This window comes from Pipistrellus kuhlii, unplaced genomic scaffold, assembly GCF_014108245.1.
Source record: "Pipistrellus kuhlii isolate mPipKuh1 unplaced genomic scaffold, mPipKuh1.p scaffold_m20_p_7, whole genome shotgun sequence".
In the NCBI taxonomy this organism is placed as follows: Eukaryota; Metazoa; Chordata; class Mammalia; order Chiroptera; family Vespertilionidae; genus Pipistrellus; species Pipistrellus kuhlii.
In genome coordinates this window covers 75,156,317-75,168,337 of record NW_023425573.1, presented here as the reverse complement: position 1 = coordinate 75,168,337, position 12,021 = coordinate 75,156,317, and the positions used below count along the sequence as shown (strand labels likewise).

The 12,021-nt window shown below is 37.2% G+C and overlaps 1 protein-coding gene across 5 annotated transcripts in view; it reads right to left on the bottom strand.

The window, feature by feature from the left end:
* EPB41L5 (erythrocyte membrane protein band 4.1 like 5) overlaps nt 1-12,021 on the bottom strand; it is a 167,045-nt gene that overhangs the window by 43,329 nt on the left and 111,695 nt on the right. For all 5 annotated transcript variants that reach the window (XM_045575769.1, XM_036421288.2, XM_045575770.1 and 2 more), the window contains 2 exons: nt 5,289-5,452; nt 653-750 (listed from right to left, as the gene is read on the bottom strand). In XM_045575769.1, the coding sequence (XP_045431725.1) occupies nt 653-750; nt 5,289-5,452 (262 nt within the window). The remainder of the gene's footprint in view (nt 1-652; nt 751-5,288; nt 5,453-12,021) is intronic.

Genomic DNA, 12,021 nt, shown 5'->3' with positions numbered 1-12,021 from the left:
ACCTAAAATTCACTCTTCTATTTAGTGGGGACATCTGATAGCTAATACAATCAATTATGTTTATCTCATTCCATTTATTTTAGATATTTCATGTAGAAATAAGAAAATGCTTTGCAATTAACTAAAGTTTAATTGGTATGCACCCTCCCTCTCCCCCACACACACACACACAATGCCTTAAAAACTCCAGAAAGATAGGGTGGTGAAAAGGTATAAAGATAAATCTGAAGCATCTAAAGATCTATTCTCTTCCTTGTTTATATTAAAGAGCAGCTCCTTTCAAACAAACTCTCCTATAATTTCAAAGGCCATTCACTAAGTTTTTCAACTAAATCAAGACCCACTAAACAGAATTAAGAAAAAAAAAAAAAAAAGGCTGAATCAAAATGAAAAGTTACCATCTATATCACTTTTGACTGTATGTGTAAAAAAATGAGATGATCTTACAGTTCTTAATGTCACTGCCCAAGTTTCTCTTTTCCTCCTAAACATCTGAAAATATCTCCTTTTTAAATGAGAAAACAGGTTTATAAGTATCAAGCACAGACAGATATCCCAGCAAAAGAGAAGAAAAAATATTAGCTTTGGAAAGAAAGGATTTCTGGGAGGTCTAGCGATATGTGACAGGTACACAAAGGAGAAATGTGAATACCTGGTTGTTGATGTTAACATCAATGTTGGGACGAGGGAATGGCAATGAACCGTGTTCTGTCTCAATGTGTTTCAGCTTCTCTGGCGCATCTTTTAATGCTAGGAGGAAAAAAAAAAGGCAAAAATAGCCCCTTAGTCTGCCATGCTGTCATAGCTGTGTGAGGGTATCATCAATTAAAGGGTTAGGACCACAGAATAAAGATATTTTCTTTTTGTAGCCAGGTAATTCTCCATTAATTTGAATAAGAGTTAACCTAAACAGCAACATTAGCCTGTATCTACACCGCTCCTAAAAAGCCACTACATATGGAATCTCAATAGCATGTGTGGTTAAAGAAGGCTTACTAGTTAAAAAGTTCAAAGAAAATGCCTGGCCAGTGTTGCTTAGTGGTTAAGCACCAACTCATGAACCAGGGGGTCACAGACGGATTCTTGGTCAGGGCGCATGCTCAGGTTGCTGGCTTGATCCCCAGGAGGCAGCTGATAGATGTTTCTATTTCCCTTCCTCTCTCTCTAAAATCAATAAAAATATACTTTTGAAAGACTTAAAAAACACGCAGAGCCCAGGCTGGTTTTGCTCAGTGGATAGAGTGTCAGCCTGCGGACTGAAGGGTCATGGGTATATGCTCGGGTTGCAGGAGACAGCTGATCAATGATTCTCTCTCATCATTGGTGTTTCTATCTCTCTCCCTCTCTTCCTTCTTCTCTGAAATCGACATATATATAGAGTTCACTTGTGACATGATCCTTTCTTCTATAACCACAACCCAAGCTCCTCTAGTCAAACTTCAGTACTTTGCCATTTTCTTACCTTGGCCCTAAATATACACAGCCTAAAACTAAACCATGTGGAGCAAACTGACGAAGGGTATATATTTATTCATTCACTGACTCAACATATTATATATTGTACACATTAGATGTGATGCAGGATAAGCATTTTGTCTTATGTTCCACCTTGGCTGCAGAACACACCTCTCTATAAAAGCCTAATAATATGCAGTGTCCCCTTGGGAATTCCACCATTCCTGGGGAGTTTGGTTGCTTGCTCTGGTGTGCACTGACCACCAGGGGGTGATGTGGAACAAAGGATGATCCCAGCTGGCAGCCAGCAGCCTGGGAAGGGAGGTGTTGGCCACAGCCGGCAGCCGCTGGAGACCCTACCCATGCATGAATTTAGTGCACTGGGCCTCGTTAGTTATAAATAAAGTCCTCTGACCACTGAAAAGATAATGCATTTAACACAATTCAGCTTTAAATGAACTCTATTTAAATTAACCACACTATTATAATCTTATACAGGGACTAATTGATATAAGTTGGAATTTTTACATGTTCATTTGACAAAAAGAGCTATTGAATGCCTATTAATTTCTATATAATCAAGCAGAAGAAGGGAGAAAAAACTATTAAATCATTTCCTCCTGGTCTAGGGATCATATAAAAGTAAACAGCAATTAACTCTTGGAACATTAGAACCAGATGTGGAGTTTTTAAGTAATACTGCTTCCCAGAGCTGACCTTAGGACAATAATATCAGAATTTCTGGAGGTAGTTTTCTGGCACTGGTAGTTTTTAAAACTCTCCTGGTAATGAGAATCACATATTCAACACTGATCTCAAAAATCATCCATACTCATTTACTTAATTGCCATATCCTGGTTTTCTTATGCTTCAAATTATTTGATGCTAAATTTTAACATGATGATGTTGAGACCACAAAAGCTTTAGCTTATACTGATAAATTAATACTACCGGATTTGGGTTTTTTGTTTTTGTTTTGCTATTGTTATTTAAATAAAGCTTCTTCTGCTACATCTGTTTGGCAGAGGAACATCCTGAAATTGTAGGATAAGCTGTTCTTAAAAAAAAGAACAGTACTTTTATAACTACTCAGCTATGCAAATCAGGATTTTCACATTACAACCAAAAGAAAATAAAGAATAAATTGGATACCAAGATTCTAAGGCCTTAATTCTTAATACCAAAACACTCCATTTTCATTGACTTTGAGCAAATGTTATAAATCTGAACTGAGTAAGCCTTATTAATAAAACCCTCACACTATGCAAGGGTTTCTTCTGTCACAACTTCAACAACATTTAAGCTCCACTTGAAAATCTTCTATAATGAGGGGCTCATGTACTATTTATTAGGTATCTATTTCTGACATATGGCAGAAACATTTAAAAAATCCTTTTCTATACTGATTGCAAATCTGTTTCCCTATACTTGCAAATTGCTGGTCCATGATTTCACCAATAAAGTGTCAAAAAATAAATTATTTGCTATATCAGGCTTTCAAATATTTGAAGAGTTATCACATCTTATATTATCTTTTCTAGGTAATCCTCATTCATCCTGCCATATTCACCAAAACCAATACAATTTCCTAAAAAGTAAGTACAAAGTAAATGTTGTTTGTTTATCCAATACTATTGCAGCACTGCTAAAAAACTTTTAAAATTCATATAATAGACATAAAATGAAATGTATGTAAAATTAATACTGCCAACTCTATAATGGAGAGTACTTTCATCTTAACCCTGGAAATACTCCATATGAAGCTAGTCCTGCTTCTGGTTGAATCTAAATTCTGCTAGCCTTAGTTTCTTTCTTTTTTTAAATATATATTTTATTGATATTTTTTACAGAGAAGAAGGGAGAGGGATATAGAATCAGAAACATCGATGAGAGAGAAACATTGACCAGCTGCCTCTTGCACACTCCCTACTGGGGATGTGCCCCCAACCAAGGTAGATGCCCTTGACCGGAATTGAACCTGGGACCCTTCAGTCTGTAGGATGATGCTCTATCCCCTGAGCCAAACCGGTTAGGCCTGGCCTTGGTTTCTTGTCTCACATCCTTCTAGTGACAAAGAGTGACCTTCGCTAACAAAAGGTAGAGTCCAGCCCTAACTGGTTTGGCTCAGTGGATAGAGCATCAGCCTACAGACTGAAAGGTCCCAAGTTCGATTCTGGTCACGGGCATGTACCTTGGTTGCGGGCACATCCCCAGTAGGAGGTGTGCAGGAGGCGGCTGATCAATGTTTTTCTCTCATCGATGTTTCTAACTCCCTATTCCTCTCCTTTCCTCTCTGTAAAAAAATCAACAAAATATATTTTTAAAAAAGGTAGAATCCAGGACAGGGCTGTAAAAACTGGAAACTAGCCGGGACCGGTTTGGCTCAATGGATAGAGCGTCAGCTTGGGGACTGAAGGGTCCCGGGTTCGATTCCAGTCAAGGGCATGTACCTTGGTTGCGGGCATATCCCCAGTAGGGGGTGTGCAAGAGGCAGCTGGTCGATGTTTCTCTCTCATCGATGTTTCTAACTCTATCTCTCTCCCTTCCTCTCTGTAAAAAAATCAATAAAATATATTTTAAAAAAAACACACACACAAAAAAAAACCTGGAAACTAGCCTAAAAGAATTATGGCAAAGAAAATACAAGACAAACAGTAATGGAGGATGTTTTCTTAATCCGATAACTACTATCTTTAAAATAAAATTAGAACATTATTCTGAAATTACCAACATAATAAATCAAAGTTAATTTTTTGTTTCCCTAATCTCAGATTCATAAGCACAATTCAAACAAGTCAGTAAGAACATAAAACCTTGAACATATCAGACTATTTGTTTAACAAAGTATTTGTTGTGGTTACTTGGAGAACAAGAACAAATTTTTAATGCCACCTACCAGTAGTACTTCTGCATGTTCTACTAACACAAGTGATCGGCAAACTCATTAGTCAACAGAGCTAAATGTCAACAGTACAACGATTGAAATTTCTTTTGAGAGCCAAATTTTTTAAACTTAAACTTCTTCTAATGCCACTTCTTCAAAATAGATTCACCCAGGCCGTGGTATTTTATGGAAGAGCCACACTCAAGGGGCCAAAGAGCCGCATGTGTAACTGTACTAACCAGAAGCATAGTGTAACTTTTCATTAACATTTCTTATCTCTAAATTGCTATATACTACTGCTGTATTCTATATCAGTGAGAGACAACAGCATACTCAATGGCAATTACCAATTAAGAGCCACATAAATATGAGCTGCTTTTAAAATGTACATTACACTGAGATTCAACAGGAAGTTTCTGTTTAAACATAATTTATACTTTAATATCAAACCAAATTCACAAATATTAGAAATTTCAACCTGCAATTTCCTATTTTCTTTTAACCTTTTAAAATGTTAAGAAAAGCAGTTTTCTTTCTGGATTTTTTTTTTTTTTTTGTAGGTCTGTACAACAGTCCTCATTAAAAACAAAATATTTCTAGGAGCTAATGGAATGTGCAAACATTTATTCAATCCTGAACCTTAAAAATCTTTCAAGAAACATTTTCTTTTAATTTTCACTCAAGAAATGAAGTGAAAAAGCAAGTTTGAAAATGTACAAATATTTAATGACTTATAAGTGATACAAATGTTTAATGGTCTCAATTATGCTATCTTAAATATTTCAATGAACCATTAAGCCAAAAAAGGCAAGAAGGCATAACTCTTTTACATTAAAATTTAAAATTCAACTACTACATAAAATATTCTTGAAGGAACTGACTTAAGCAGCTCATTAAAAGGGAGGTGAAATAAAAGGTGTCATTGATGTTACACAGAATATTTACTCACTCGTGCCTTCAACTTCAGGTTCCTCTGATCCGGTTTGCCTGGGGGCTACGTTAACTTCATCTGTTGACTGCAATGTTTGCACAGTGTCAGGTGCCCCAATCACATCATCAATAGTTGTTTCCAATAAGGCTGGGCTATCTAGCAAATCAATATTCAGAGGCAAGCTGTAAAGGTAACAGAAAACTTACTTAGTCCAAGAAATTTATCATGAAAAGAATTTAAAATACTAAGAAAAAATCTTTTTTTGAAAAAAAAATTTCATGTAAGAGTTTATATGCCAACTAGTTTATTTATCTGTCAAACATTTTGGGTAGACTTTTCTATCAGCTAAGATGGAGTAAATGGCACTGGATTTAACTTCCTACTTGAAATAACTTAATAAGGGGGAAAAACTGCTTTCAAGTGATCAGACATCAGAAAGCAAAGGACAGTGATTGTGATTCTGAAACTCAGGAAACAAAGGAGGTGGGCCCTACAGTTGCCTTGAGAGATTTCCTTGCCATGGCGCAGAGAGGGTGAAATGATGCACAGCCAGGAGGACTCCCTTAGTCTCTTCTTAATAAGTAACATGAGGCTGAGAGTCCAGGGAGACCACGGCAGCTACATTCACAGGACACAGTACTTCAAGGAAGGCTGAATCCTGGAGATGTGCAGAAGGTCCCCCTCTCAAGTATTCAGCAAGTGCTGGTCAGAGAATGCATGTGAGGACACTTTAAGGCTAGGAAAAGAACTATCCAAAAGAATTTCCTCCCTCCCTCTGTTTGGCTGGGGAAAGTACTATTGGCACTCTCATACTGGACCATAGTTCCTATTTCCATAGACTAAAACCTCAGAATTCGCAGGGCATTGATTATTTAGGAAGGTCTTGCCTCAATCATGGAAAATAATTAACTCAGGCTAAGCATAGCAACAAGCCCACCTAACCCAAAAAAATCACAAACTGTTTCTAAGTAATTTAACTATATCCCAAAACAAAGTTCAAGAAGTTTTAGAGAAATATAGAATTATCTAGCATCACGTAGGAAAGTTAAATTTGTTAGGTGAAGAACTTGATAAACTGTCCGACATCAACTCAAAGATTACCAGGAATGCAAACATCCCATGCTAAAGAGAATAATCAACCAATAGAAACTGATATTAGAATTAGCAGAGAAATCCATTAAATAGTTATTATATGTATTCCATATAACCAAAAAAGTTATGCAAAGACTTGGAAGATATAAAAAAAGACTCAAAACAAACTTACAGAGATGAAAACTACAATATCAGAAATGTAAAATATATTAGATGGGATTGACAGTAGATGAGAAGTTAGATAAGACACTAAAGACATAGCAACAGAAACTATCCAAAATAAAACACACAGAGATAAAGAATCCCCCCAATGAAAAGAATATAATTTAGCTGTGGGACAACTTCAAGTAGCCTACTCTATGGATAACTGGAGTTCCAACGTGGGGATGGGACAGGACAAATGTTGAAGTTTATCAAAATTTGATGAAAACTATTAGCCCACAGACGCCAGGGCTCCTCACACAGGGCACCACCTTGCTGGGGCTGACCAGTAGACCCTGAGCAACGGATGAATGGATTACTCTGTTCACTGTGAAAGAGAGACTAAGGGACAGCCTGGCCAAAATGACCAGGCAGCCTTGATTGTCTGCCTCGTTAGGCTTTTATTGGATTTTTTACTTTTAAATACAATCAGCAGGGTGAGTAAACTTGGGAGAACACATATTTACATTGTCCTCTAGGCAAGGGCATCCAGGGATTAAGCATGAGGATTCCAGTAAACACGTGTATATCTGCAAATGCACCGACTTGTTTGGAAAGGTCAAGGAATAATTACGGGCGTAGCCTTTGACCTTCCCCTAAGTCTCCCTTACATTGGAATTCTGATAAACAGGGCAGGTGGCTTTCCACACACTTCCCTTTTCTTGGAATATCTCCCTTACAAGCTTTCCAACCAAGTCTCATCTTTCTCCACACACAGATCCAAGAAATCTCAACAAACCCTAAAGACAAGAATATGAAGAAAACTACACCAAAGCATATCACAATCAAACTACTTAAAACTTAATGATAAAAAGAAAATCTTAAAAACAGCCCAAAATATTATGTGTTCAAATAAAGATATGAGTGACAGCTGATTTCTCATCAGAAACAATGGAAAATAGAAAAACACACAGCGGGGAGGTCCATCGAGTAGCTGAGACGCCCGAATCGGCGCGGGCGCGTGGAATCGGGGGAGTTCTTCGGTCACCCACGGAAAGGAGAAGGAACACCACATAACCAGACATCCTGAGAAGAGAAGCTATGGGGAGACAAAAACATAGTCCGCACATGAAAGAAAAGCAGGCATCACCAGAAAAGGAAGTAAACGAGCCCGAGGTAAGCAGCCTACCAGAGCAAGAATTCAGAATAATGATCATAGGATGGCTAAAAAGAATGGAAGAGAAATTTGACAATAACCAAGAAGAAATGAGGAAGAACCATGAGGAATTGAAGAAGAACCATGAGGAATTGAAGAACCAAGAAGAAATGAAAAATGACATCACTACCATGAAGAACTCAATAGAAAGCATCAAGAGTAGACTAGATGAAGCAGAGGACCGCATCAGTGAGCTAGAAGATAAGATGGAAAAAAATACCCAAGTAGAGCAGCTTCTAGAAAAAAGATTAAAAAGCAGGAGAAGAGCCTACGGGAGCTTTGGGACAATACAAAACAAAATAATATTCGAATAATAGGGGTTCCAGAAGGAAAGGAAACTGAGGTAGACATGGAAAAAGTATTTCAAGCAATAATGACAGAAAACTTTCCTGAAATAGAGAAGAAAAAACCCACACAAATCCAAGATGCTCACAGAGTCCCAAGCAAAATGAATCCCAGAAGACAGATTCCAAGGCACATTATAATCAAATTGGCAAACAACAACGACAAAGTAAGAATCTTAAAAGCAGCCAGAGAGAGAAAGAAAGTTACATACAAAGGAACCCCCATCACACTGATTTCTCAACAGAAACTTATCAGGCCAGAAGGGAATGGGATGAAATATACAAAGTCATGCAAAGGAAGGGTCTGAATCCAAGAATACTGTACCCAGCAAGGCTATCAATCAAAATTGAAGGGGAAATCAGGAGCTTCACAGACAAAAAAAGACTGAAGGAATTTATCTCCACCAAACCAGCAATGCAAGAAATGCTAAAGGGTCTACTGTAAAAATAAAGAAATAGGAAGTGAAGAAGGAACACGGGTATAGAATAAAAATGGCGTCAAATGTGTACCTATCAATAATAACCTTAAATGTAAATGGATTAAATGCTCCAATCAAAAGACATAGGGTAACAGATTGGATAAGAAAACAAGACCCATACATCTCTTGTCTACAAGAAACCCACCTCAGAAAAAAAGATGCACACAGACTGAGGGTGAAGGGATGGAAAAAAGTTTTCCAGGCAAATGGAAATGAAAAAAAAGCTGGGGTAGCAATACTTATATCTGACAAATTAGATCTCAGAGTGAAGGACATAATAAGAGATAATGAAGGCCACTTCATAATACTAAAGGGAACAATCCAACAAGAAGAAATAACCCTGGTAAATATATATGCACCCAATACAGGAGCAACCAAATACATAAAAAAACTGCTGGAGGACATTAAGAGAGAGATTAATAACAATAAAATCATAGTAGGAGATTTTAATACCCCACTGTCACCCTTCGACAAATCATCTAAACAAAAAAACAGCAAAGAAATATCAATCCTAAGTGACTCACTAGACCAGATGGAATTAATTGACATCTTCAGAACACTCCACCCCAAAGCCACAGAATATACATTCCTCTCAAGTGCACATGGGACATTCTCAAAGATAGACCACATTTTGGGACATAGGCAAAGTCTCTTCAAATTCAAGAAGATAGAAATCATATTAAGTATCTTCTCAGACCATAATGGCATAAAACTGGAAATTAACTACAATAAAAATAATCCAAAGAAATCAAACACATGGAGACTAAACAGCACGCTATTAAACAAGGACTGGGTTATCAGAGAAATCAAGGAAGAAATTAAAAACATCCTGGAAACAAATGACAATGAAAACACAACAATCCAAAATCTATGGGACACAGCAAAAGCAGTTTTGAGAGGGAAGTTCATATCCTTACAAGCCTATTGCAAAAAACTAGAAAAAAGGGTAACAGATGATCTAACTCTACAACTCAAAGAGTTAGAAAAGCCCAAGTGTAAGCAGAACGAAGGAAATAATAAAAATCAGAGCACAGATAAACGACATAGAGACCAAAAAAACAATACATAAGATCAACAAAACCAAGAGCTGGTTCTTTGAAAGAATAAACAAGATAGATGGACCTCTAGCCAGGCTAACTAAGAAACAAAGAGAGAGGACCCAAATAAACAAAATCAGAAATGAAAGAGGTGAAATAACAACAGACCCCACCGAAATACAACGGATTATTACAAAATACTACGAACAACTCTATCCCAACAAACTGAACAACCTGGAGGAAATGGACATATTCCTAGAAGAATACAAACTTCCAAAACTCGATCAGGAAGAATCTAAAAATCCCAATAGACCAGTGACTTGGGAAGAAATTGAAACAGTCATCAGAAAGCTTCCAGCAAACAAAAGCCCAGGGCCAGATGGCTTCACAAGAGAGTTTTACCAAACATTCAAGGAAGAACTAAAACCTATCTTCCTCAGACTTTTCAAAAAAATTCAAGAGGAAGGAACACTTCCAAACTCCTTCTATGAAGCCAGCATCACCCTAATACCAAAACCAGATAAAGACAACTCAATGAAAGAGAATTACAGGCCAATATCCCTCATGAACATAGATGCCAAAATCCTCAACAAAATCCTAGCAAATCGGCTCCAGCAGAGCATCACAAAGATCATACACCATGACCAAGTAGGATTTATTCCAGGAATGCAAGGTTGGTACAATATCCGCAAATCAATAAACGTGATACATCACATAAACAAATTGAAAAATAAAAATCATATACTCATATCAATTGATGCAGAAAAAGCATTTGATAAAATCCAACACCCTTTTCTGATAAAAACTCTTAACAAGGTGGGAGTACAAGGATCATACCTCAACATAATAAAAGCTATATATGATAAACCCACAGCCAACATTATACTCAATGGGCAAAAACTAAAACCATTCCCTCTAAGAACAGGAACAAGACAGGGATGCCCACTTTCGCCACTCCTGTTTGACATAGTACTGGAAGTACTAGCCATTGCAATTAGACAAGAGGAGGAAATAAAAGGCATCCAAATTGGAAAAGAAGAAGTAAAGTTATCCTTATTTGCAGATGACATGATATTGTACATAAAGAACCCAAAAGACTCCATTAAGAAACTAATTGACTTAATAAATGAATTTGGCAATGTAGCAGGATACAAAATTAACGCCAAGAAATCCATGGCATTTCTATACACCAACAGTGAAACTACAGAAACAGAGACTAAAAAAGCAATTCCATTTACCATCGCACCAAAAAAATTAAGATACCTAGGAATAAATTTAACTAAGGAAGTAAAGGATCTATATGCAGAAAATTACATGACATTGAAAAAAGAGATAGAGGATGATGTAAGGAGATGGAAGAACATACCATGTTCATGGATTGGTAGAATCAACATCATCAAAATGTCCATACTTCCTAAAGCAATCTATAGGTTCAATGCACTCCCCATTAAAATACCAAGGGCATATTTCACTGACCTAGAAAGAACTCTCCAAAAGTTCATTTGGAACAATAAAAGACCCCGAATAGCCACAGCAATCCTGAGAAAGAAGGGTAAAGTAGGAGGGATCTCAACACCGGACTTCAAACTATATTACAAAGCCACTGTTCTCAAAACAGCCTGGTACTGGCACAAGAACAGACATATAGATCAATGGAATCGAATCGAGAACCCAGATATCAACCCACATCACTATGCTCAATTAATATTTGACAAAGGAGGCACGAATATACAATGGAGTCAAGACAGTTTCTTCAATAAATGGTGTTGGGAAAATTGGACAGACACATGCAAAAGAATGAAACTAGATCATCAACTTACACTATTCACAAAAATAAACTCAAAATGGATACAGGACTTAAACATCAGACGGGAAACCATAAAAATACTAGAAGCATCCACAGGCAGCAAAATCTCAGACGTATGCCAAAAGAACTTCTTCACTGATACTGCCCCTAGGGCAATGGAAGCTAAAGAGAAAATAAACAAATGGGACTACATCAAAATAAAAAGCTTTTTTACAGCAAAAGAAACCATCAACAAAACAATAAGAAAGCCCACGGTGTGGGAGAACATATTTGCAAATGACACCACTGATAAAGGTTTAATCTCTAACATCTACAGACAGCTGATACAACTAAATAAAAGGAAGATGAATGATCCAATTAAGAAATGGGCAAGGGACCTAAATAGAATATTTTCAAAAGAAGACAGAAGGAAGGCCAAAAGGCACATGAAAACATGCTCAAAGTCACTAATTATACGAGAGATGCAAATCAAAACAACAATGTGGTACCATCTCACACCTGTCAGAATGGCCAACATCAACAAGTCAACAAACGACAAGTGTTGGCGAGGTTGCGGAGAAAAAGGAACCCTCGTGCACTGCTGGTGGGAATGCAGACTGGTGCAACCACTGTGGAGAACAGTGTGGAGTTTCCTC